This window comes from Osmerus eperlanus, chromosome 4, assembly GCF_963692335.1.
Source record: "Osmerus eperlanus chromosome 4, fOsmEpe2.1, whole genome shotgun sequence".
Lineage (NCBI taxonomy): Eukaryota > Metazoa > Chordata > Actinopteri > Osmeriformes > Osmeridae > Osmerus > Osmerus eperlanus.
Genome location: NC_085021.1, coordinates 13,007,287 through 13,034,489, shown reverse-complemented (window position 1 = coordinate 13,034,489; position 27,203 = coordinate 13,007,287). Strand labels below are relative to the sequence as shown.

General features: G+C 43.4%; 2 protein-coding genes across 2 annotated transcripts; one reads left to right on the top strand and one right to left on the bottom strand.

Annotated features, from left to right (window-relative positions):
* Positions 1-284: 284 nt before the first annotated feature.
* Positions 285-4,637, bottom strand: tnnc1a (troponin C type 1a (slow)). The gene is made up of 6 exons (XM_062459220.1): positions 4,509-4,637; positions 2,181-2,211; positions 1,894-2,040; positions 1,602-1,716; positions 1,079-1,215; positions 285-879 (listed from the first exon to the last, which is right to left on the bottom strand). The coding sequence occupies exons 1-6, from the start codon at positions 4,530-4,532 to the stop codon at positions 848-850; spliced, it is 486 nt and encodes a 161-aa protein (XP_062315204.1). The 5' UTR covers positions 4,533-4,637; the 3' UTR covers positions 285-847.
* Positions 4,638-17,221: 12,584 nt separating this feature from the next.
* LOC134018887 (sodium- and chloride-dependent GABA transporter 1-like) lies at positions 17,222-26,687 on the top strand. The gene is made up of 15 exons (XM_062459218.1): positions 17,222-17,520; positions 18,544-18,922; positions 19,091-19,222; positions 19,413-19,513; positions 19,648-19,757; positions 19,904-20,036; positions 20,962-21,096; positions 21,204-21,307; positions 21,939-22,063; positions 22,263-22,375; positions 23,018-23,149; positions 23,379-23,481; positions 23,851-23,951; positions 24,106-24,273; positions 24,474-26,687. Exons 2-15 carry the CDS (start codon positions 18,697-18,699, stop codon positions 24,930-24,932), a joined length of 2,142 nt encoding a protein of 713 aa, XP_062315202.1. The 5' UTR covers positions 17,222-17,520; positions 18,544-18,696; the 3' UTR covers positions 24,933-26,687.
* The last annotated feature ends 516 nt before the right edge of the window (positions 26,688-27,203 follow it).

Genomic DNA, 27,203 nt, shown 5'->3' with positions numbered 1-27,203 from the left:
TGGGATCTGCTCTACCTCCTCTATACCCTTGAGGAGATCCTCACAGAGGCTCTTAACCCTTACATCAACAACACAGCTGTGTACGGAGCGAGAGGACACAGAGGGGATCCCATGTGTGGAGCTTCACTTAGTAACCATCCAGTTATGGACCGTCTATCTCACATCTCTTTTTGAAGCATCAAAAAACATTGGATTTCCCTCTTTTTTGAGAAATGACCATAAATAATTTGAAGAATGTCCAAGGAAGACACCCTAACAACTGTGTATGAGTGAATACGAAATCCTTGCTTTGACAAATGCATCATGTTTATTACGTGGTTGCTCAATCTAAGCAGATGTGCGGTCTAGATGTCCATGAGAGGGTATCTCTCCAACATACTGGAACACATACCATACATCATACATTGTTTGCTGACAGTAGACTCATTGTAAATGTACCGTATGTTTAGCCTACATATGGACCAACCTAATTGTGGTATAGGGGTATGAACAGAACTCATTCGGTAGAAAGATTTGTAAACTGTATGTGGTGCTACACAATTATGAAATCAAAAATTATAGTTTGTGACCAAACTGAAGTGATGTTGGGTTTGTTAATTGGTTGCATTTACACAGATGCTGTATGTGGGCACCAAACTAGATGCAAACAATATTTACAACAATGCAAGAAATGGTAGAAAGTAAGAAAAATACAGAACCAATCCAATATTCAACTAAATCTTGCAAAGTCGTTGAAAGTTTCTCAATAGCATCCAAAATCAGCCTCCAGATGTTCACAGGTGTCTGAGGACTGAGATACAAAAATAACACTATGGGGTGAGGGTAGTCCATCGTCTCCTGGTCACGTTTACTCCACTCCTTTCATAAACTCCAAGAACTCTGGATCACCAAGGAGAGACACACACAGAGACAGTCAGATCAGCTTCATGAATAAGCCAGCAACATGCCTTACTCCCTCACGTGGGATCTTCAGTCTATTAGAATACCTCACATCCCTTGATCATCCCATGAATATGAAGTCCATGGCAGGTGATCAGTCAGACATAGTTGTAGTTCTACCGGTGTTAACAGTCCTCACCATCGTAGTCGATCTTTCCGTCGTTGTTCCGGTCGCCGTCCTTCATCAGCTCCTCTATGTCGTCCTCGGTGATGGCCTCTCCTGTGGCCTCCAGCATCACCTTCAGCTCCTCCAGGTCGATGTAGCCGTCTGCATTCCTGCAGGGTCAGGCATCACAGCGACCATGTGTTACACTGTCCGTTGGTCTGAGTACTGTGTACAGGCTTTGGTTTGGGACATTCTATGCTGCTATGACTGCACTGGCCGGAGAACACAGAGAATGAGCAGGGTTTATATTTGGGCCCAGGTGTTCTCATGGGGTTTAGGGAACTGTTCTACCAGGGTTCTTCTACTCTTATTACTCACATGCCTGCTGTGGGATTTCCGTTTGATGGTACACACACACACACACACACACACACACACACACACACACACTCACTCACTCACTCACTCACTCACTCACTCACTCACTCACTCACACACACACACAGATATGGCTCGATAAGATCCAAGGCAGCAAGTCAACAATAGATCCACTCACTTGTCAAACATGCGGAACAGCTCGGCAAGTTCCTCCTCAGTCTTTCCCTTGCTGTCGTCCTTCATGCACCTTACCATCATGACCAGGAACTCATCAAAGTCCACCGTGCCACTCCCTGCAATCAGCACACACGCACACACCACACACATACACACACACCACACACATATACACAAGGTGATGCCAAGATACCAATGCATCATACATGGACAATGTCATACAACCCCCCCAAACCTTGCCACTAAGGACAATCACAGCTTTGTATTTGGGTTTGGATTCATGTTGAGTTTACCATCTTCATCCACCTCGTCGATCATCTCCTGCAGCTCCTCAGGGGTGGGGTTCTGGCCCAGCATCCTCATCACCTTCCCCAGCTCCTTGGTGCTGATGCAGCCATCCTCTGCATCCTGCACGAAGATGTCAAACGCTGCCTTGAACTCTGGAACAGGACAACACAGAGGTCAGTCAGGTCATAGGTTGGTGTTGTACTTCTTTCATGTGTGGTCAACCACACTGTTACGTCTTACTGAACTGCCTTCACATATTTTTGTCAATATAGACACACGGATCCAAACACACCATTTTTCTGCTCATCAGTCAGCTGCTCTACCTGAACAGACAGAAACAGAGGGTGGAAACCAAGTGTCAGCTGGGAAAGAACAGTACTGTACATATGACACTGGCCTACATTAAGGTTTGATACAACTTGATTGAAACATTTACAAATACAACATTAATTATGTCAGGGCGAGACATTTCCTATCTCCTTTAGAAAAGTTCTAGGTCTAACCTTGCATGCAGTAGCTCCAACAATATTAAGCCGACAAATCTGGATAGTATCCCTAACCCAGCCTGTCAAACAGATCCCCTCCAGGGTTGTTTTACATCAAGCTTATTCAGCCCTCAGTGGTACGTTTATTTTAATGCTTCACACTTTACTATCCCTCACTAAACACACAACCTATATATCATATGTGTGGCCTGAGTCTGTGGGCAGAGAGTTATAAATACATTGACAGGAGGATCAGAAACCGCAGATAAAGGACACAATACACAGTGCTTTAAATGAGCATAGCAGTGGATCTGGCCCAACAATGGAGCGGTAATCCTGGAAAAGCTACGACGCATGAGAGAGAGAGAGACAGCTGCTTATGTAAGAGTTATTGTCTGTCGACCACCACAGATTAAACAAACACTTCACTGGTGATGATATATGAATAAAGCAATGTCCCTCTGAACATCACACACACTTCCACAGACACACAAACACACATTCCTGTGTTTTTCTCCCTGTTTGGTTTGGGCTGGTGGTGCCCAGCTGAGACATGGGTGGCCTGGGGAGGCAGGCTGGAGAGGGGGGCTGGGGAGGCAGGCTGGAGAGGGGGGCTGGGGAGGCAGGCTGGAGAGGGGGGCTGGGGAGACAGGCTGGAGAGGGGGGCTGGGGAGGCAGGCTGGAGAGGGGGGCTGGGGAGGCAGGCTGGAGAGGGGGGCTGGGGAGGCAGGCTGGAGAGGGGGGCTGGGGAGACAGGCTGGAGAGGGGGGCTGGGGAGGCAGGCTGGAGAGGGGGGCTGGGGAGGCAGGCTGGAGAGGGGGGCTGGGGAGACAGGCTGGAGAGGGGGGCTGGGGAGGCAGGCTGGAGAGGGGGGCTGGGGAGGCAGGCTGGAGAGGGGGGCTGGGGAGGCAGGCTGGAGAGGGGGGCTGGGGAGGCAGGCTGGAGAGGGGGGCTGGGGAGGCAGGCTGGAGAGGGGGGCTGGGGAGGCAGGCTGGAGAGGGGGGCTGGGGAGGCAGGCTGGAGAGGGGGGCTGGGGAGGCAGGCTGGAGAGGGGGGCTGGGGAGACAGGCTAAAGGGCTGGGTAGGCAGGCAGTCGGGCAGTCAAGCAGGCAGGCAGGCAGAGATAGACAGATAAACATACAGCCGTAGCAGCTCACAGATAATGCTGGAATTCAGCCTTGGGGGCTGAGGGGGTGGGGCGTGGGGTGGCTGGTATCTAAACCTGAAGCCCTTCTCTGGCACCACACAAACACACATGCAGGAGCATCTGAGCAACTGGGCCAAAATTAGCCATGTGAAGTGGGACTAGTCCATTTGTAGTCATGAATGAACCTCCAGTGTGGACCAGGGATCTGTCCTGTCAGTGACCCCTGAGTGGATCCTAAATGCCCTGATAGCAGGGCATCTAGAGACCTATACATGGTCTCCAGCCTCACTCATCAGAAGCTGATGTTGTATGTTCTAGACAGAGGAGAGACAGTGTAGAATGTCAGTCAAGTCATTTGGGATTTGTAAACCATCCAGGCAATGTAGGACGGACAAAATCCTACACAATATAAGACTTCACTGGAGTGTTGACACTTGAAATCTTTGAAATCCTTGAAATATAGAGCGGCTGAGCGGTGAGGGAATCGGACTAGTAGTCCGAAGGTTGCCAGTTCGTTTCCCGGTCATGCCAACTGACGTTGTGTCCTTGGGCAAGGCACTTCACCCTACTTGCCTCGGGGGAATGTCCCTGTACTTACTGTAAGTCGCTCTGGATAAGAGCGTCTGCTAAATGACTAAATGTAAATATTGAAATTAAGTTGAAGACTTTAAGGTGATCTTGAGTTCTGTATAATTTTGTTTTAACAATAAGTTAATGTTAGTCAGAGTTGTTCATCCATGAAGTTGAGCAAATAACGCATCAGGTATACTGTACCTGATGTAAACAGAGATCTGTCAAGAGATTTACAAGGTTATTAAACTTTACCTATTGACCACTCCCCTTGTCTCCCAAATCACCCACCATCTCAGTGTCTCTCAGTCACATCCCCCAGACTCATGCTACTAGGGAATCAACAACAGTCCACATATTTGGGACGGTTTCTCAATAGAAGCACCGCAGTGAAAACATGGAGTTGAGGAGGACCTACCGCTGCTTTGTAGATGTCGTTCATGGTGGAGGCCGCTGCCCGTCCAAGGGTGTAGAGGCACAGAGGAGGGAGGTGGAGCACAGAGCCGAGCAGGACACTGGACCCATCCTAGGAGGGTTTTATAGCTGGAGCCTGGTGCGGCCTGGTCCCTCCCTGCCCAGCCTCTTGGCTCTGTGTGTGTGTGTGTGTGTGTGTGTGTATGTTTGTGTGTACCGATCCGTCACAATCACCAGGCTCAGATAAAAATGCGGCTGCTCTTAGGGGGCACACACACACTTTGGAATGGAATGAAGTGTGGGGGCATGCATGGTGAACCCTAATCTCTAGAGAGGGGGCCAGAGACACTCAACATTCCAGCAGACCTGGAGCAGAGGGCCAGGAGAGAGGGGGTAAGGGCCAGGGGAGAGGGATCTGGGCCGGGAGAGAGAGAGAGAGGGGGTGTGGACCAGGGAAGAGGGGATGTGGGGTAGGAGAGAGGAGTTGTGGACCAGGAGAGAGGGAGTGTGGGGTAGGGAAGAGGAGGTCTGGGCCACGTGAGAGGGGGTGTGGGGTAGGGGAGAGTGGGTCTTGGCCAGGAAAGATGGGGTGTGGGGTAGGGAAGAGGGGGTCTGGGCCAGGAGTGAGGGGGTGTGGACCAGAAGAGAAGGGGTGTGGGCCAGGGCCAGGGGAGAGGGGATGAGAGCCAGGACACAGCCCAGCCAGGGCAGCCCTATAAAGAGGGAGGGAAAGGGAGTGAAGAGAGAACAGAACAGTGGGGTTAATCTTACCAGTAAAACACAATAATATAGGTGTGTGCATGCAACTGTGTGTGTGTTTGCATGTGTGTGTGTGTGACTATGAATATAACACCAATACTCTACATGGCACTGAGCTTGTTGATGAATTTCTAATTGAGCTGCTCTTTCCCAGCCAGCAGAGGGCGCTGCCCACTGTCTGTTGGAGTTGAATGGCTGCACAAGCCTGGCATAGAATATCTGATTCATCAGAGGGCTGAGAGAGAGATCTGGGTCAAATCTAAGGAATCATAATTGACATGAGGTAATGATGTGCAAATATTGAATTAGATTAACTGCCTTCACAGGAGATACCTGTCACCTATATACCTAGAATATACTAAGTCTTGTGGTATGAATCAAGGCAATTTTGACAAGCAAAATAAACCCTGCAGGTTTCTGTCATGAAAGCCATTACATTTAAGAGACATTCTTATGTTGCTTTGTTAAAATAAATCTATGAAGAGACAAAGTTAATTTTTCTGAATAATCCATGTTTCCGCCAACATCATACTGGCTTTCAGTACACATCGGAAATTGGGCAATATTTTGGATAACAAAAATATTCATTGAATTCATGCTATGCTACATTATCATCATGCTAATTTATCTCGAAGGAGAGATACAAGCTATCTGTAGTGAGATCGAAACACACAAACACACATGCAGTGAGCTGTGGCAGGCACTTCGAGTGACTGGTGATCATGCTGGGTTATAATGGGATGCTAATGGGGACTGGCACAGCCAACAACCACTGCACAACAACCCAAAGAGAGAGAGAGAAATAAAGAGAGTGGCAGAGAGATGGAGAGAGAGATGGAGAGAGAGAAGGAGAGAGAGGGGAATGGAAAGGGAGCGATCAAGGTGGTGGTGGTGGTGATGTATGTAAGTGTGTCTGTGTGTGTGAGTGTGTGAGTGAGTGGGGGCGGGGGGTGCTGGTGTTCACACTGAACAACACATTGCTACCATGTACACCCTTGCTGACACACAGAGACCATCACAGATCGCCTTCAATGCGAGGCGGCCATGCTCTGCATCACTCACGCACAGACTTCACAGACAGAGCCCACACACACCAAACCATCACTCACCAGCTGATCGAGAGAGATACAGAGAGAGAGAGAGAGAGAGAGAGAGAGGGAGAGACACACAGAGATAGAAAGAGAGAGAGAGGGAAGGAATGGATGAAACAAGAAAGGGTGAATGATTTGATGGTGGATGTCCTTGATAGCTGTCATCACAGTCATTTGTCATTGTTCTATGTAGGGTTGATCTCATGAGGCCCATGTCCAGCCCCCAGCCCCCAGCCCCCAGCCAGGCCAGTCAGTTCTTCCAGTGTAAGCCTATAAGGTTGCCTGTCTGGGTTGGGGTCAGTGCAGTGGCACTATGGATGGAGTCCCTGTTTGGGGAGACAGAGAGCAGAGTGATGAATCCACAGTATCTGTCCCACACAGACCCACCACAGGAGCCAGCATTAATGAGCTGCTCTGCAGGGGGCAGCAGATTCTAATGTAAAGCTGCTCTGAGCTCACAAACACACCCAGCGTTATAGAACTCTGGCTCTGCCACAGAGCCCGCATACACAGACATCAAACACAGCATAGGGAGAGGGTCGTTTCAATGGAGCACTCCACCAATTTCCTGGTACAGGGGAAGGCTGAGGAGGGAGAGGCAGCCATCTCCTCCACACACCACAATCAGGCAGTGCATCTCGAATCCACAATTCACCGCACACCGCTTTTTGAGAGGTTGCCATAGAAACTCTGCTGGGTAGTAGCAGGCAGAAAATGAGAGGAGATGAGCGGGGCTATTTCCCCCCCTCCCCTCCCCTCCCCTCTCCTCTCCACCGCCACATTGTGTCTTCACAGGCACTATATTCTTTCCTTCGCCTTTTACACACGCATGTGCATGCTTGCGCGCACACACGCACGGACACGCACACTCATGCACACATCGGACGCTAAGGAGTGATTATTTGTTCCCTTGTAACCTTAATTAAAATCATTTTTGCTAATGCTATGGTTGACTTGATCCCCCATGTCCAAACAATCACATTTCACATGTCAGGGTGAAGAAAGCAGCCAACTGAATTGTACTTCCTGCCCCTGCTTGAAGAGCAAGGGTCTACTGTGGTATATTTTTGTAGTTTAGAAGGTTTGCCCATGTGAACAAATAATGCTGCATGAATTCTGTAAATCAGTCACATGACCCACATGTCGCACGCTGTCTTGCTGTGGTATTGTCGTTGTGGTGATGTGCAGACTAGGTTACAGCACAGGTCTTTCACTTCCTCCCCCTCTCCTCATCTCCTCGGATGGAGTGTTACTCTGTGTCCATCAGCTTGTCACTTTCTCTAATGCCCCTTTCCCTTTCTGCCATTCCCCTCTCCCTTCTATTGTGTCTCTCGCGCTGTTTCTTTTTCGCTCTCTCTCTCTTCCCCTTTATCTGCTCTCTTCCTCCTTCTTCCTAGCCTACTTTATCCGTTGCCCCCCCCAATCCCCCCTTCTATGTGATGTGCAGAGAGAGAGTGGTGAACTAGGAGGAGTGACTGGGGGCATTTACATCTCTCTGTATAGCCAGACTCCTCCAGCGAACACTTACTGCTCAGAGGGGAGTCTATACTCTCTCTATGCTCTCTGCTTTCCTCTCACAAGGAGACTAGCGCAACACCAGAGACAGGGATTAGGAGTTAGAGAACAGGACTGAGGAGAGAGGAGAGTGGATGTCTCTGCACTCTCCTGCTGTGTTGAGGCCCAGTTGGGTTTACGTTGAGGGACTCTACTGTCATGCAGGCTCTACACTGGTTCTATAATGGGCCAATGGTCACGTTCCCCCCAGCCTAGGGGGGGAACGTGGGGGGGGGGGTTGAGGTTTTCCAGGCCAGTGGACCACCGTGTATCCGAGCCTTCTTTGTTAGCGGTAAGACACCCAGAAAAAGAACTAATCTCACATATAGATTATTCTCTCATGCAAGAGAATATGTCTGTTGGCTGCAACACAAGGGGTCTCGATTGAGTCTAAATTACTTTACTGTACAGTAGTACGTAGAACAGTGTGCTTGTCAAATAAAATATTGAGAACACAATTTTTTTCTTGCAAATGTACACTGAAATAATGTATTGTGTCCATGGAGTGTACCAATAAATCAAAGGGCCATTTTCCTTCAGTTAAAAAGGTCTATTTACATTGCTGGGCAACTGCTTATCTCTCACTGACACATGTTAAAGACACAGCACTGTTTGTCTTAGTATTGACAGCTTAAACTAAAGACCACTGCATTTATACCATGACAGTGAGTGTATCCATGCACAAATGTGTGTCTGTGTGTGCATGTTCATGCATATGTGTGTACATATATGTGTGTGCACGTTTATGTTCACGTTCATGCATGCATGTGCATGCTTGTAATTATTTCTGTATGTACCATATGACTAATGAGCTTTGATGAAGATGCTTCTGAGCACAGATGACACACTCTTCAGTAATCAGGGCTCCTCATTGTCATGGCCAGCTGTGTGCGTCACAGCGCTGACGGTGGGCTCAGTACATCACTGCCCTGCAGTTACAGACTTAACACCTTCACTACCTCTCTCTCTCAGGACCCAGGCACTGTCCACAGCAAACATCTCTCTCCTCTTCTCTCTCTCTCTCTCTCTCTCTCTCTCTCTCTCTCTCTCTCTCTCTCTCTCTCTCTCTCTCTCTCTCTCTCTCTCTCTCTCTCTTAACATTTTGCTGTTATAAAGTCCAGAGTTCCACGAGTGTGGAAACAGGTAATATCATGGTCACAGTATGTGTATGTACACTGGATTTGAGTTTGCTTGTATCCTGGAAAAGGAGGACACATATGAAACCAAAGACAAGCTACTTCAAACATGAACAGCAATATCCTCCTTTTAAAGGTTAATGTCTGATAACATTGTCCGACATTTCATCTTTTCTGAGTTTTCAGTCTCCCAATGACTATTCTACCCAATGGCAAATGTTACAGTAATATACATGCAAATTAGCAATCCGGGTTACTTACATAACTGCAATCATTTTTGGGGGTTTGCAGCAACAAAACTTCCAGATCATCAAAGTCCAAATATTCTCTCTTCAGACGTATCAAAAGCATTTTTTGACAAAATCATTATTGTAAATGTGACTGTGCTTTGAGCTGGATATGTCAAATGTTATTCGGTATGCTTAAGTATAGACCTTTTAAAATTATAATAAACATTGGTGGTAAGATTTTGTATATTTGTTTTATTATTTTTTATTATTTCCCAAAGGGATGGATAGATGATTCTGTATGTATTTCTATAAAATAATTCTACAAAATGCAAAATTGCACAAAATATTCTGTAGTCTCCTTGTGTATTATGTCCATTACTGCTGAGGTGATATCTTGACACAGCACACCCACATGCACACACATACACATTAACATACACACACACATGCAGTTGCAGCATGGCTGAAGGAGGCACCTATGCATGGGTCAGTGTGTGAGGTTGGGCCCGGGGCCCGGGGCCCGGGGCCCCAGGGTCCAGTGGAGTGTGCTGTGATTTGACAAGGCTGATGATGAGAGACACTGTAAATATCTGGCCCTCATGTGACTCATTGCATGGCCTCAAGGAATCAACAAAAGGTCAATGTTTCCTGATGCCACTGCCAACAAATGAATGAAATGACTTCATGCCTTGCTCCTGCATCTGTCCCAGTTTAGGAGTTACACTCAGCACTGTTCTTCAGAGGTGTCGCATTCCCGCCAAATAAACTGCTCATTCACTGCTCTGCCTATTCTACTTTACACAGAAAGAGTGGATACTACATTTTTACACACAGACATACAGACACACACACACACACACATCGACACTGCTCGTCCAGGGCTTTCCAAAGGCGCACAATGTTAGCTTCTGGGTTCATCTCATCATCCCTCTCCCATCTGTCCATGACAACAGTGTCTGCATGTTATTTAGCACCATAATATGCAACATAATTTGTTTTACTACTGTACCTCAAGATATATGCAGGGGTAAATGGCATCGCTTAGAGTGGGCCACCAATACTAGAGAGAAAAAACCCACTTATGACATTTTAGGGAAAAGATTTGGAAACAAAGTTTACCCTAGGAAACTTAATACCATACCTAAACCTGGCATTTCCTAGTTCAAAAAATGAGAGGTGAAGAAATAGCCTAGGACATGTTTTGTTCTTAAATTATTATTTTATTCTAAATGATTGATCTTTAAATCTATGTAAAACAGTTGTACATTTCCATCCTGAAAGGGGGTACATGAAAGTATGAAAAAGGTACATTTCACAAAAGCTTTTCATAATTACTCTTTTGTACTATTTTACTCATTACTCATTACTCATCATTACTCACTAATACTCATTGGCCATGGCTCATTTTCTGTGACGAACATGTGCAAGAACACAAATTAATTTAGTTCACACTGTACACCCCCCTACACATAACACGTGGCGTTTTGGGTTCACTGGATCCGGGATAATGAAAGTGTGTGTAGAAGTAAACAAGTACAAATCAACCAAAAAGGTTTGCTGTGCCCTGTCTTCGTCCTCCCTGGTGCTGCTGTCTGAACACAGGTCCAAGAGCCCGTCTGCCTTCTTGCATGGCTGATTGTCTCCTGCCTTTGTCACACTCTGTACTCTTTTTAGTTTGTGAAAGTACAAAATGGTTTACGGAAACCTGCATTACAATACATTCTTTGTTACATTCCTTTGATGCAATGTAAGAATGAACACTGCCTAGTCAGGCAGTTCATTTATAGACATTTTTATGGCATGTTGTCTTAAAACCCCAATGATTGTGGGTTCATCAGACCAGAGCATATTGAGTGAATAACACAAATGTGAACACCACACAAGGGATTAATGGACTCCATTTTGTTAGTGGACCATAATATGATCTATCTTGACATAAACAGGGAGTCTAATATGTGTCTGAACACCACATGTACCTGCAGATGATCCCACTGTTTGATATTGATCAATCAGGTCTGCTTTTTTCCTCCAAGCTCTTTGTACTGGTGTCAAGGTTCTCTGGCTTGCTCTTTTGTTTACCATGGAAATGTCAAGTGAAGTGTTGTTTATTCCTTTGGTGGTTCAATAAAGACATTGGATCTACATGACAGGACATCTTTTTACCAATGTGTTACCGTAACATCTAGCTACTTCTGAGTTGTAATAGAGGAACCTTAAAGACAGACATTTGGACAGTGAAGAGAGGATATATTCTGGGTACTACTCACTGTTTACTCACTGTAAACATTTCCCTCCACTTGGTGTGTGTAGCTGGAATCCAAGCACTCCTCTCTCTAAGACTCCCTCAGAGGAGGCCGATCAGATTAATCCTCCACTTTGTAAAAAAAAAAAAAACTCCTCTTAATTTGAACAAACAGTTTCATTTTCACCTGGACGAGTGCCAGGATTAACTATCCACATTTACAATCAACCCATCATGTTAGAGAGCTTCTCATAGACCTCTATGGCCATAATTTTCTTCGCAGGTGTGTTGAATAAATGTTTGTAGGGGTGTACAGTGGGCCTGAGGCTGAAGGAGAGCAGGGCTGAGCTCCCTGTCCGCCTCGGCACCCCTGCAGCACAGCTCTGTGGGTCAGTTGATTAGTCGATCAGCTGAGACTGCCACGACTGATAGACAGCTAGCAACACGCCAACAACCTAATTGCAGAAGGATCCTTTAATGAAGCATCATGTGCTGTGGAGAACCACCGGAGGCCCCACTGTGGGCATAGATTTCATCCAGCCAGAAAATTCAAACTCCACGCACGCTTTTGGCACTTTTATGAAAAGATGTAAGGTGACAGCAACAAGAAGATGATTTTTTTTCATTTTTGGGGGTGGGGGTGGGGGGGGGGGGGGGGGGTTGGCCTGCTTTCCTAAGCTCTTTATACAGACAGGAATCATAACTGTGCACAGTCCCTGTATTCATGCCAAATAACGTTTGGCACAATGGAATTTGAATTCCAGTCAATATGGTTCTATGTTTTAAGTACCTGAAGATACTCTCCAGTATTTTTCAGATTTTTTTTCCTTCCGCTACACTTAGCTAATCTTTCAATACCAATGTTGGTGCTGACTGCGCTGATCTGACTGTCATTAACGTTGCCATTGCTGTCCTGTAAGTACTAATGACTGTATCTGCTCTCCAAGGGGGTTCAGAAGGGTGTGGCGCGGTTTGGGGAGCTGGTGTGGATGGATTAGCCCTGACGTCAACAGCACATGTTAATGTCCTTCTTCAAGCTTTCTGTAAAAGCCCTGAATTGGAAGCTTATCTGGGAAATTTGTCCACATGCTCCAGTCCATTCTTGTCAGAGCTGGGAGGATTGCGTGGTCTCACTGATGGGTAGGACCAGCAGCTCACTCAGCTTTGAAGCTGGTAAACCTTTTAAAACCATGACCAAGATTTCCTGCAGTTCTCCTCAGAGGAAATGGACAGAAATAGAAAAGGTGGCAGTTTAAAAAATATCTAAATATGCTCGGCTGTCCGCCCAGCCAGCCTCCATCACAGGCAACAGGCTCATAGAATCAAAACAAAACAGCTAAATATTTGATATGTCATTTGGCAGTAAATTACTTGTTTATAAGATGATTCAATAAGCATGTGCCCATTCTAACTCCTACTAACCATCCTTTTAACCTGACATCTGTCTTTTTTTTCATGCCACAGCACCTCCTACATATGGGGGGGAAACTGGTGTGGTGGGTTGATGGCAGGAGAATTGCCCACAATCCAAGAAGGCAGCCGGCTAAAACCAACATGGCCGCTGAGCAAGCTTGGTGGAACATTGTTCAATACATACAGCATACAGCATCTGCTGCGCAACCTCTATTTCAGACCCAGACATGGCTGGCTGCATGGCACAAGTCAGGCTGCAAGGGCCAGCCATCCAGTCAGTTTCCATAGTGATGTGGGTGAATAAAGGAGATTAGCAGGGGCAGTGTGCTGCGGAGAGATTGCAGGCTCCTGTCAGAACTCGTCATTCAGACAGCTCCATGTCTCTGCTGCTCCATGTAGCTCATATTTGGAGACGATGATGACCCATTGCCCCCCCTCTCCTCACTCCACTTACCCCCTCCCTGCCCGCCGTGTTGTCTGAAAGGAGTGTTGCAGTGCTGCAGTTGGCACCTGGTGTTTTGTGACATTTACTGTTAGAAAAAATCTTAAGACGATTGGCAGAGAAATAACCTTTTTGTTTGACTGCAGGGTTTCATTGTGAGCTAATGCTACTAATAGGGTGGGGAAATACAGCAAATCAAACAACATTGTATTACCATTGCAGAAGTAAAGGAAGAGATAGTACTGTTTATGATAATGGTGATAGAAATGACAGCAGAATAAGCACCATTAGTACTGCAGTAGGTGTGTTTTAAACATTTTAAAGGTCCATTTCATCCTTAACCCATTCTCATTTCCATACCCCACATGTATGTTTTCTAACTCTCAGAGCTTTCATCTTAGCCATTAATAGAGTTTTTGTTGAACTTAATTAAACATTTCCAATGGTAGCAGCAGAGCAATCCCACCAGAGAGAGGCATAATATGAGGAAGACCGATTATGCTGTTGCCTAGCAACAAGTGTAAAAGATTTGAAGCGATCTAGTGCCCCCATACTGCTATATCATGGAGGTCATATGTTTACAAAACCAACATAAACGTGTGTTGGCTGTCAGGGCTGAGGGTGATGAGGAACTGAAGGGTCTGTCTCCTAGCTGATCTGCACACATTGGTGCAGACAATGCGAAACATGATGCATCATAGCTGTCAAGCATCACAGGTCAAGGAGGCTATGGTGTTTTCTTTGAATGAATGACAAATGCTCCATCAAATGAAACCGTTATTGACACTTTTGTGGAGGAGGGCTTTGACTCATTTGCATTCGAGGAGAAATCAGAGCCAAGAAAGGCTCAAGAGAGTGACAGTGAAGTGGGCTCCATAAATCTGAATGACGCTTGCTCACAGTTCCTGGAATGCAAGTGGTCAACGCAAACCTATTTCCAAGCTCACCATTATTATGAGCCATTTCATAGACGTTTTGCTGGTAAAACAACTGAATATTTTTGTCTAAATGTGTGTGTGCCTGTGAGAGAAAGAGAGACAGAGAGAAAGAGAGAGGGAAGAGAGTTAGAGGAAGGAGGTGAGACAGAGCACTTCATAGTAATTTAGGTCACGTTAAACAAATAACGTTAAATGGTTTACTGCAGCAAGCAGACAAATCATTTCTTTAAAGTGATTTTACTGTCTTTTTATATTGCATCACCTCCTGTTCGGAGGGTATTTCTGCATCTATACCTATTAGACAACATTCCTCCATGCTTCTATATTTGACAACTGTGGAAATGTGTAAGCAAATTAACAATATAGGATGACGTGTTTGGTATTGCAGTGCATATACTGAAATCCTTTTATCATAGAGATTCATGAACACTGTCCAACATCGGAGCATGTACATTTTGATATAATATCAAAAAACAAAAACAACAAAAATATGTTCATTTTTCCCAGACCGAATAAAAAACAAGTCTGCAACAAATATGAATAAAATATGTGCATTGCTTATGATTAGCATACTAATGACTAATCATCATGCTAATCAGTTAATTTGTGACCTCAAATTGAAGATTTCTGGAAGAAAACACAGGGCCACCGAAAATCAGCTCCAAACCAAGAGATGCTCTGATCCTACATAAAGTAGATATGAATGTATATAGATATAGAGTGTATCTGTGCAACTTTCAGAGTATACATACTGGGACTCTATAACCATGAATCACATCAATGGTTCATTTTGGGGATTAATATTTATATTGGATTCAAACATATTTGCCTGGTACTCTCAATTTCACCATTAAATAATGTAATTTCATAATTAAATGATGTAATTTACATTTTGACCATGTTTAGAAGGGTGCCTAAATGCAATAATTTCAATTAATATGAGTCACAGTCAATATAAGATCAGGCTGTCCACATTTGATTTTTTTTTTATTAATCTTTCAGGAAATTTCTTTTTACAGTATCATAACAGGAAGATGAATCCCACCTATTTAATAAAATTACACCAATGTACCATTAATGTTAACTTGTCAGTTGAAATCCCAAGATTTCAACTCATTTGCTCAAGAGATGCACTGTACATCATTTTTCAAATAAAAAATCACTGACAATGTCATTACTCATGGTGAACTTTATACATACCTTGCTCAAGCACTCATGGGAAAGAATCAATGAGTTCTAACAAAATAACTTTCATAATTGTTGGTAGGAGTCGCTTACAAAGCAGTCCTGTATAAGGCAGTGAACGTTACATTAACCTATACGAATCCCAGAGTGGAAAACTTTTCAGAAATGATGCTCCAGTATCAAATGATCAGAGTTATTGACCATGAGAGCCCCAGAGTTCAGAGGTCAGTGGAGGGACCAGCATGTCACCAGCCACTGACGTGTGTTTGTTCCATCAGCAGGTGTATAAATATGTGTCATGTTTCACACTTCATGTCCGCGGGGAGAGAAGCCCAGATGGGATTTTAAATGCTACATTTCATGTGGTATCATTTAGTGGGTTAGTTCACCCCTCATTGGTTTACCATCTGGTGCCCTCTCAGCCATTATGTGTGTGTGTGCAGAGGGGATAGGAACATTCACACTGAACTCTACTGCCATAATGCCCCTGATCAAATGACATGATGACTTCCTCTACATTAGTCACACATAAGCAGAACTTAGTGCAATAACTCAAAAAGTATCCAGTCTCATGTCATTAAGTAATAGGCTGACACATGTAACGGCATTCCTGGCCATTGGTTTGGATAGATGTTAAATAGCTCAAGTGACGATTAACAATGAGTGAGCAACTTTGGTTTGCATTCTTTTTTCTTTTTTTTTACAACTGTGACTTCTTATTTATCATATCAATGACCTCATTCTCACCGAGAAAGATATGTAAAGGAGATTAAGTTTATCTCTTATGTTACTTTTTTTTTCATTTGTTTTTCAGATTGTTAAACAAATTAAATAATACTTACATCAAACACCAAATCCAGATACGACAATGTTGTATTCTTTTAGCTTTACATATCTCAGGTCTTCAATAAAACACAACAAACATTTCCAAATTATTGAGCCCACTGTCCGTGTATCGGTGTTCTCCCTTTTAAGACAAACCCAACTGCCGTTTGAATTCTCCTGCTTGAAGCCATGCATTTACTTGAATATGTAAGTTGAATTATTCTCTATTGGGTGAGTTTATTCCTCTCACATCATCCCCTCATTTCTGGAGACGATAGGCTAACACGATTACAGGCAGAGTTAGACAATCAGCGAGTGCCCCCTCCCTTTATTGACGGACTCTCTTATCACATTTGCCAGATTGCAGACAGCGCCCGGGCTCACCTTCCAAATTTGCTCATTGGGAATTGTTATCATGCTAAATATGTCCTATGTTTTTAGTTAGCACCCTGACATTGCATCTCATTTTAGGGAGGCTGGGCTGTGTTGGGGTAACAGATATTAGGATGGGGCTAAGAGCGAGGAACACAGACATTTCGAATTTTGTCAAATTGAAAACGGTGATAGGTCGGGGGAAATACTAAGTACAAAATACCTGTAATCAAGTTAATTAAAAAATGTGTTCAAATTAGATTTAAGTTAGTTGTGAATGTTTGCTAGAAATGTGTTTATTATTGAAATAAAGTTGCAAGGAAGTATAAGACAAACCAGTATGTCCATCTTCCCTGCAATTAATCGTAATTTGGCAGTTTGTAAAACAAGAGCAACTAATTTGAAATCATTAAATATTAAGAACCAGGCTCCAGTGCAATGTTACTCTTGACTGTGTATAGGGAAGAGGAGGGGGGGCGACTTTCAGATGACATTGACGCTATGTAGACGGGAGTTGAGAACTGTGCTCCCTTCAACGTTTCTGGTTGTTGATGTTAGACAGTCGCACAAGGCGAAGCGGCTGCTTCTCGTGTTGATTCGCCACCTCGTCAGCACTGCGCGCTGCTGGACAGCTCCCCGCTGCGGGATACGTGCGCGCTTTCCTCTCGGACACCTTTGGCGCTGGTTCCAAGTATTTTAATGGAAAGAAAATATATTTATGTTCCAAGTAAAACTGGAAGTTTACAACTTCAGGAGGAATCTACGGATACCTCGTTTCAAGATTTGTGGCAGGCAGCACATCCTCGGTGGCAGAGAGCACAGCATAATTGTGAGTAAATTGGCTTCTCATTCGTTTAAGAATTCCTTAAACGCATGAGAATTTCCTTTGCTTTGATTAGTTTGCTGTCACTGATAATGCTGGTGATTAAACTCGGGATTGAATGTGTCAGAAGCCTATGGCTTTGCATGATAAGCGCCCCGAACCGTGTTTTAGCTAATTAAATGTTAAAGTAATAGCTCTTTCTAAAGATTAAAATGGTGCAAATCTGTGTACGCACTTTGATACGTGTTCGTGTCCTTTGGTTCCCTAGGCTATTTTTTGAATGGAATGGAATTTAGAGCCTATTTGTGCAGCCAGATGCGTAAAGCTTTACGCTTTGGACATTCCTTTGTCTCCACAATACGATTGTATTCCAGTTTGTTTGAGAGATTTCTTTCTGTTTTCTTGTCGATTAAATAGAGCAAATGTAATTGTTAAAAGGAACTGCAGGTGTTAATTGTTGCTCCCAACAAATTCGCATATTGGCGATCTCATTCTCTGGAATATCATATTGCTGTTGTGCGTCTCACGCAAAGCGTATGTTCCTGGATTCTGTGTGTATAAGTTCTGGGTATATAACAAACATTATTGCATGGTTAAATTTGCTCTCCTTTATTGACTCCACTAATTCTATACCAGAATGCATGTTCTGTTCTGATCGTAAGGATGGGCTACAGCTTTCGAAATGCTATCTAGACTACGCACAACTAATTGTCTGCGTATTATTGGTGGAAAAAGTCCAGCATTAGTTTTCTGCAATTGTTTTTGCATTGCGTGTCGTAACATAATGAGTTCAGAGATTCGTAGGCTATCATGTTTAATGTGGTTGATGGAAAATATATCACTTCCTTAGCAATTTGTGCAAATGTGTCTAATTGTGTATTATGGTTATTTAACATAACCAATTTACATGATAGTGTTATTACAGTCACATTCTGGAGCTGGCAATCAATTCCATCATGCTGTTTCATCAATCTCTTAAATTGAGTGCGCCCTCAAAAAACGACAAATGACTCTATTCACCGATTCCAGGTTAACGGCAACAGACGAGCCGTGTCTCCATAGTCTTCACCTCCCCCAAACATTTGGTCCAAAGGTTTGGTGTAAACCGCGAAGCTGCTGTCTGCGTGGACTGGTGCTGAAGCCTCCCGTCCGACTGCCAGGACCTCTGCCAAATCCAGAGACATGGCGACGAACGGCACCAAGACGGATGCACAAGTGACAGAACTGAACGAAGTGGCAACTAATGACAAACCCAAGTCATTGGATGTGAAAGAAGAAAAGAAGAAGGATCTTCCCGAAAGAGAAACATGGGGGGGGAGATTTGATTTCCTTCTGTCGTGTGTAGGTTATGCAATTGGACTAGGCAACGTATGGAGATTTCCATATCTCTGTGGAAAAAACGGTGGAGGTAAACACAATTTAGAATATGAGGTCTAGGGCCTATTTGCTTCGTCAATTGATGCCTAATTAATATGGAAAATGATGTGCACAGTGCAGATATGTAGACAATATGATTTGAATATCAATTAGATGTATGCTTATTCTAATCTAATTTGATTCACTTATGTCCATCCAGGAGCCTTCTTGATTCCTTATTTTTTGACCCTGATATTCGCTGGGATCCCCTTGTTTCTGCTGGAATGCTCCCTTGGCCAGTACACGTCTATTGGCGGGCTTGGTGTGTGGAAACTGGCTCCCATGTTCAAAGGTATACATTCCTCATCCTCACAAAGGCATTGTCTGTTTTATATGCAAATGATTGTGGTCTTTTCTACAGTTCTGATCAATTACCTAGAATGGCCCTTCTGGTGAATATCTGCACCATTACGTGCCACATTTTCTTTGTTCGTATATTATTCTATAATTAATTAGAAATCTGCTTGATTTCCAACTGATAGGTGTTGGCCTTGCAGCAGCTGTTCTGTCCTTCTGGCTTAACATTTACTACATTGTCATAATTTCCTGGGCTATTTACTACCTGTACAATTCGTTTACCACTGTAAGTACTTAACTTATTTAACATGGGGATGAAATTATTACACTTTGCTCTCGTCTATGTGAAGACCCCAATAAGTTAATGTGTGGTAATGTCATGTAATGTACATGAAGGAGAACAAACTGTCTGTTTTGCAGGATCTTCCATGGAGTTCATGTAACAATCCATGGAACACAGAAAAATGTTACTCAAACTACAGCATTGCATATAACACCAATCTCACCAGTGCTGTACTGGAGTTCTGGGAGTAAGCCATTGACTGCTTTCTCTATGCTTTAAACAACACTGCATTACGGTGGCATGCACCCTCTTATAAATACATGATAAGCTGCCACTTAGCTACACAGCTTCCTCCCTATGTGTAAAATAATCTAATTGTTGCACATCTTATAGGCGCAACATGCATCAGATGACCGATGGCTTGGATAAACCAGGACAGATACGGTGGCCATTGGCTATAACACTGGCAATCGCTTGGGTGCTTGTGTACTTCTGTATCTGGAAAGGGGTTAGCTGGACGGGAAAGGTGAGATGTGGTTTTCCTTTGTCCGACTGTATTCCTTGATTTCCAATATGCAATGTTTGGCAGTAATATTAATAATTCTCGTATCACCTCATCAATCATTTAGAATGCAGGGAGTATTGTCCAGATTGATTTTAGAATGAGAGAAGAGACATCAAACACTCAGTAATCATATTCACACTCATGGTGATTTCTCTAATTCTATTTCTCCTGACACAGTTTTTATACAGCGGGGGTTTGGCTTTAAGATTGGAGGAGGAGCTAACAGGCCCACTAGAATCTGGTTGCTTTTCTCCCCAAGTATTCTTCCCCTGTGTACCTACATTTGGAAAATCTAAGGCATCATGTGCCCATGGAAAGTAACATGTGTTGTGGTTGCGAAACACCCCACCCACTGCCTTTTCTTTGCTCACAAATTGTATACGCAGTGTCATCAAAGTAAAAAATAAATAAAAGAAATGGTGAAATGGCATTGATTCAAATTTAAACCTCAATGAATTTCCTAGCTTGAATGTTCGTGCATGTTGTCTCCTCCTCTGTGAGAGATGTGAGTTGAGGAAATAGTGAGATGTGGTTTTCCTTTGTCAGACTCTATGGGAGTCAGGTGGCTGAGCGGTTAGGGAATCGGGCTAGTAATCAGAAGGTTGCCAGTTTGATTCCTGGCCGTGCAAAATGACGTTGTGTCCTTGGGCAAGGCACTTCCCACTACTTGCCTCGGGGGAATGTCCCTGTACTTACTGTAAGTCGCTCTGGATAAGAGCGTCTGCTAAATGTAAATAGAAAGGGACTTTCTGCTCCTCTGAAAGACCTTTTGTAGTGTCAGAATTACAATGTGTTGATTCATTCAGGGACTTAGCTGTTCTTCCAACAGTAGTTTTACTATGCAGTCTCTCTTTGGTGATAATGACTCATGAATTATATTTCCTAGGTGGTGTACTTCTCAGCCACATACCCTTATTTCATGCTGTTCATTCTGTTCATCCGTGGAGTTACTCTGCCTGGAGCGAAAGAGGGAATTCTCTTCTATATCACACCTGACTTTCAGAAACTCAAAGAGTCTGAGGTAATGGTAGATTGTTCAAAGTAATATAGATATCTTCTGTATGTTTGAGTTACCATTGATAAGCTCCTTTCTCAGTCAGTTAATGGATGCCTGTCTCTCTTTGTCAGGTATGGCTAGATGCAGCCACCCAAATATTTTTCTCTTATGGATTGGGACTGGGGTCCTTGATAGCTCTGGGCAGCTATAACACGTTCAATAACAATGTTTACAGGTAAGATTGGAGGATGGACTATCGGATTGAAATTAGACTGTGGCTATAAGAGGGTCTTAAGGACAATTGATGTACTGTGAGATGCCTGAATGAACACTGTCTGTTGTGTATAATAATCAATAAAATATTATAATAATTCATTGCTTTGATTCTGCATAGCATATTTACAGATGAAAATTAGTTAATAACTGCAGAGCCTCCCTTCCAATAGCATCTTCATGGTTCTAGGTCACACAAATTGCTCATCTGTTGCGTAATTACGGGGCCCTTAACTTGCATTTATTTCAATTGGCTTGTTGTTTTTGATTATCCCAATAATACCCAGCTAGAGGTCGAGGCTTTTCATCATACAATTAACTGTGTAAAGACAAACTCTACTTTAAATGGTGCCTTACTATCCATTGAAATTAGGATCATATAATTTAACACGTATTTTCAACATTAAACCTAGGCATGTTTTCACGGAATGTGGTCAATACAGACGTCAATAGCTGTTCAGTTATCTCCCTGGCGGAAACAAGCTTCCTCTCTTTCTCCAGAGAGGCCCCCTTTTCAGGAAGGCATGATATAGGAGTAATGGCAAATCACTTGAAGCGCTGACAACAGAACTGTTTAATGTTTCTTTCCCCAGAGACTCCATCATTGTGTGCTGCATCAACTCCTTCACCAGCATGTTTGCTGGCTTTGTCATCTTCTCTATTGTTGGCTTCATGGCGAACGTGACAAACAGGCCCATTGCTGATGTTGCAGCTTCAGGTAACTATTCCACATGCTCCCTCTGTAACTGCACCATCACACCAACGCTAAACAAAGAGGTGTAACACTGAGGATCCTGACTCCAGCTCACAGCAGTCATGATTCACTCAGACTGAAGGTAAACATCCAGTCCTACACTGACACAAGGCATTGGGAATAAAGGATACATCATGCTTTCACATTGTTGTTTCTTCCACAGGTCCCGGCTTGGCTTTCCTTGCGTACCCAGAGGCTGTGACCCAGCTACCCGTCTCTCCTCTCTGGGCCATCCTGTTCTTCTCTATGCTGCTGATGCTGGGGATTGACAGCCAGGTATGAGATGATCTGACCTAGATATGTAAGCACAGGTACTTCTCATACCATGCCTACTCTGGTTTCTCTGGATGGTAAACATGCAATCTGCTGCTGGTGGACAGTTGTGTCTGAACTTTGACTTCTCCTGTCAGACGGTTTCAATGCAACATATCACCTCTATCTTCCCCCAGGCTTCTCTCCCCCATCTTCTCTGTTGTATGAAATATGGGGCTCTTGAAAGCAGCAATAATGATACATTAGATGTACTCCTTCCAGCCACCACTTACCCAACCCATTGGGAAACAAGAAAACTCATAAATATTCGGAATTATTTAAATCAGGTGTCAAACCAGAGCCTTTTTTCCAAGATGGCCTTAAATAAGGGGCCATTGAGAAGTATTTGGATATTATGCATCACAATGTCCACAGTACAATGTGTCATCTGCTGAATTGATAGAATATAATTCATCAATGTGCATTATAATGGTCACTAGTTAAAGTGTGGGCTAGTTTGCAAATGTAATGGTATATTTACAGTTTCTGTCTTGAATAAAATAATTATAATTGGAATTCACAATTTTGGGACTACACTATCAACCCACTGCCTAGCCTGACTCACAGCTTCACATCTTACAGTAGTATTCCCTGTCATTGTTTCAGTTCTGCACAGTGGAGGGCTTCATCACTGCTCTGGTGGATGAGTTTCCTCAAGCTCTTAGAGGGAGACGAGAGCTCTTCATCGCAGCTGTCTGTTTTGTCTCCTACCTCATCGGCCTTTCTAACATCACACAGGTACACCAAACATCTGCTCTTTCACGTCAGTACTGGATAGGAAGGAAAACTAAAGATCTTATTGAAATCTAAAAAGTATTATATATGCACTGTAAGGATGAGCAACTCTAATAAACTCTGCAGTTTCTCCTCTTCAAGAGTGAAAAAGCAGAAGATTCATTCAGAAAACCTTATAGTGAAGATTCACCGTATGTAGTGGTTCTTCTGACAACTCTATGTCTGTCGCCAGGGTGGGATCTACGTGTTCAAGCTGTTTGACTACTACTCTGCCAGTGGAATGTGTCTGCTCTTCCTGGTCTTCTTCGAGTGCATTTCCATATCCTGGTGCTATGGTGGGTGTTATCACTGAGGACATCTGCTTTGTAGATCCAAAATATATAAGAAAAAGGACAAACATGACAAGTGTTGCACTTTACATAAGTGCAAACTAATTGTCTCCTTTAGTTGGATGAAAACATCCTTGAAAAGAGGATAAAAAAATGTAACAGACTGAAGGCGAGGGTCATTTTAAAGGTGGAATGAAAGAACAACCTCACACCTGTCCAGAGGCATTAGTGCAGCTTGGAAGATGCTGTTGCCTCAAGGACATCAGGGCTCACGCACTGTATCCCCCTTTTCTCATCAGAATGCATGACAGACCACCGCTAAATTGAAATAAATTGGATATGAATATTTTGATTGTACAATCATTTGTCTCACAGGTGTGAACAAGTTCTATGACAACATCCAGGAGATGATTGGCTACAAACCCTGTATATGGTTTAAGATGTGCTGGGTCGTGTTCACCCCTCTCATCGTCGGTGTAAGTACCCTGAACAGATCCAATCGTACATCCAACGTCATGCCATGAAAAATGAAATCAACATGAATGTCAATATCCCCATCCTGAGGCTAGTCAGAACCTAGAATCAGGGGTGTCAGGATGATGCATAATGAGTTCCCCATGTCTTCCACAGGGGGTGTTCCTGTTCAGTGCCTTCCAAATGGTCCCCCTCACCATGGGCGACTACGTGTTTCCCGGCTGGGGCCAGGGAGTAGGCTGGCTCATGGCTCTCTCCTCCATGTTGCTCATCCCGGGATACATGATTTACATGTTCATTGGCCTCAAGGGCACCTACAAAGAGGTACCAGACTGTATCTTGTCGTTATACTGTCTAGGTGGTCCCCTTGGGAAAATTAGGCATCGTGCTCATTTGTCTTTATTGAGTCTTGTTATTTGTGTAGTAAGCCTGATATTTTCATCATGGCAGAGCTTTGGCATATGTCTGCTGGTATTGATTTGACATTTACAGTGGGTCTCAATCATCTTGTGTTGTTTTCCCAGCGCCTGCGGATAATGCTACAGCCCCCAGCAGTGGTGCGACGTCCCCAGGAGAATGGACCTGAGCAACAGGTGGAGACCAACGCAGTTAATTTAGCTAGCCCTGCTAACCCAGCTGCTCCTGCCATCCCAGTTGTTCCTGCCACCCCAGCCGCCCCAGCTGCCGCAGCCGCCCCAGCTGCCCCAGCCGCCCCAACTGCCCCAGCTGCCCCAGCTGCTGCAGCAAGCCCCACCAATCCAACCAGCCCTGCTGCCCCAGCCAACCCAGCTCCTCCTGCCAACCCAGCCACTGCAGCCAGTCCTGTGAACCCAACCAGCCCAACAAACCCAACCCAGACCACAAGCCCAACCAACCCGATAAGCCTCACCTATCCGCCAAACCCAGTTAGCCCAACAGAGCCTATCATCCCCCTCAACCCTGTGAGCCCCCCTAACCTGACAAATGCAGAGGCCAATGTCTAGACGTGAAAGAAACCCTAACGTAGAGTGGAGACAAAGGACTTTCAAGTTTTTAATTGATTCACCTACCTCCAGGGGCAATATGTGATCAAACCGGATTTTAGATTCATGTTTAATTTTTCTGCATTTGTACAACCAACCTGGTAATGTCTTATTATTGGTACTGTATGCATTACAAATACAAAAATCAAAGACTGAACTCCCGTAAATCTGAGAAAAAAAGGTTAACATAGTGTGTAATACTGTGAGAAAATACAAATATTGAAAATAGAATAGCAATTTGTTAAATATATTCATGAACCAAGTAAATGCAGTGTGAATATAGTAGAGATGAAGTAGTCACCATGGTCACCATGGGAAAGAGGAGGGGACAGGGTCCAGTCATTATGTGGTTGTTTACCAAGCCTCACACTGTTGTCTCCTCTGTGAGGCTCCTTACAGGTCACCCTGATGATGAGGGAAACTTTGACGAAGCACAATGCCAATATGAAGATAAAGTCAATGAGCCCTGGAGTATTCCAGTATCAGTTGCAAAAGAATTTGTGTGAGAGAGACTGTTATTTTATCTTCCTTTTTGAGTAAAAAAAAAACTTTTATGTGATTGATACATTTTTAGAATTATTTTTAGGATGTTTTCTACTATACATGTTGTGACCGAGGACCAAAATCGTAGTCAGACAAAAGCAAAAACTATCTATGCCATGTAGAGTTCAGTTTGCGAAGCACAGGGTACAAAAATGTACCAAAAAAATATGAACACATGGTTAGAAAAGTGATTTACCAACGTTGACTATCTCTTAATGCTGACAGTCAATCCTGTTTACGTTTTGCATGCTTTCCTCAGGAACATCAGTGAAAATTTCCCAAATTTCTCCTAACAAAAATAAAAAACTAGATCAGAGAAGGCCTTAAGCCAGTTATCAATCCATTTCTAAGTCATGGTCTGTTTACACGACTGGGCACATTTCCAGAATAACACATTTTTACGCAAGCAAACAATATTGGACCAACTCTGTGTTTAAAGAAAGTTATTCATTTTACTTTATGTGTAATGATCAATTATATTTTGATCAATATGTATTTAGCAATACATATGTAGACGTATAGGTGCAGACCAGTATGATAGTGGTCTGCTTCTCTTTTCTTTACGTTGTCTTTGCTTTACTAGTGAAAAGCACAAAGCTTTAATTTCAACAGACTTATCCATGACGTGTGAGGACAATGCTAGTTTGCTTCTATGGCAGCTACAGTGAAAGCATCTGATTGATCGAAACATGTTTACTTTGAAAAGCAAAACAACGGAGTGGAAATGTGAAATGGCTACAGTTCATGTCCTGTGAATTTTGTATAAAGTTACTCTACCACAGTTTTCTCTGGAACTTTGTTGTAAAACTGTACTGTGTAAAACATGTAACTGTGAATGTCTGTAATACATTGGAAGTTATTGTCTAAATGTTGAAAAAATTCTAAAGGAGTTGCTGTTTTCTGCAATAATATTTTGATCACAGAAACTAAAGCACATATCTTACAGAAGTATACGAAATGATGATGACAATGAAGATATTGATGATTATATTAAAAATAGAAACTATGTCTAGTAAAAATGATATTGTTTTGTATATTTTTAACTGTCTCACTGCCTAATGTACAACATAATATATACATGATATGTATTTAAATGGTGTCACATGATAAAGCACGATTGTCATGTTATACAAAAAGAAAAAATATTGAAAAAATAAAGAATTATAGAAAATACTACTACAGGTCCTGCCTATATTTATTACAGCACACATAACTAATGCCGCGTCCTGTTTCCTGTAGCTGTTGTTGTCAATGAAAATGGGGTCACAGTCTTATCAAACAAACTGCATTCCGCATTGAATGTTCACATCATATAGTTTCTCATATTAGTGAAAAAAACTGCCACATTTCCTTGATGTTTACTGTATCATCAGATTTGCACATGTAATGAAATGCACTGTTGAGAAAATATAAGGCAAGGATAAGGCAAAAAAGATCATCATATGGATGCATTTTCAGGGCGCTGACTGGAGCCATGTGGAAGACAGGTGATGAAATATAAGGAATTAATTGAACAGATTAAAAACTATTGAGAAAGGCCAAAATAATCTGGTGCATAAAATAAATAAAAGCTAATTTCAAAATGGGTCAGTTTCATTGATACATAATTCAAGGGGGGAGTCAGGTGGCTGAGCGGTTAGGGAGTCGGACTCGTAATCTGAAGGTTACCGGTTCGATTTCCGGCCGTGC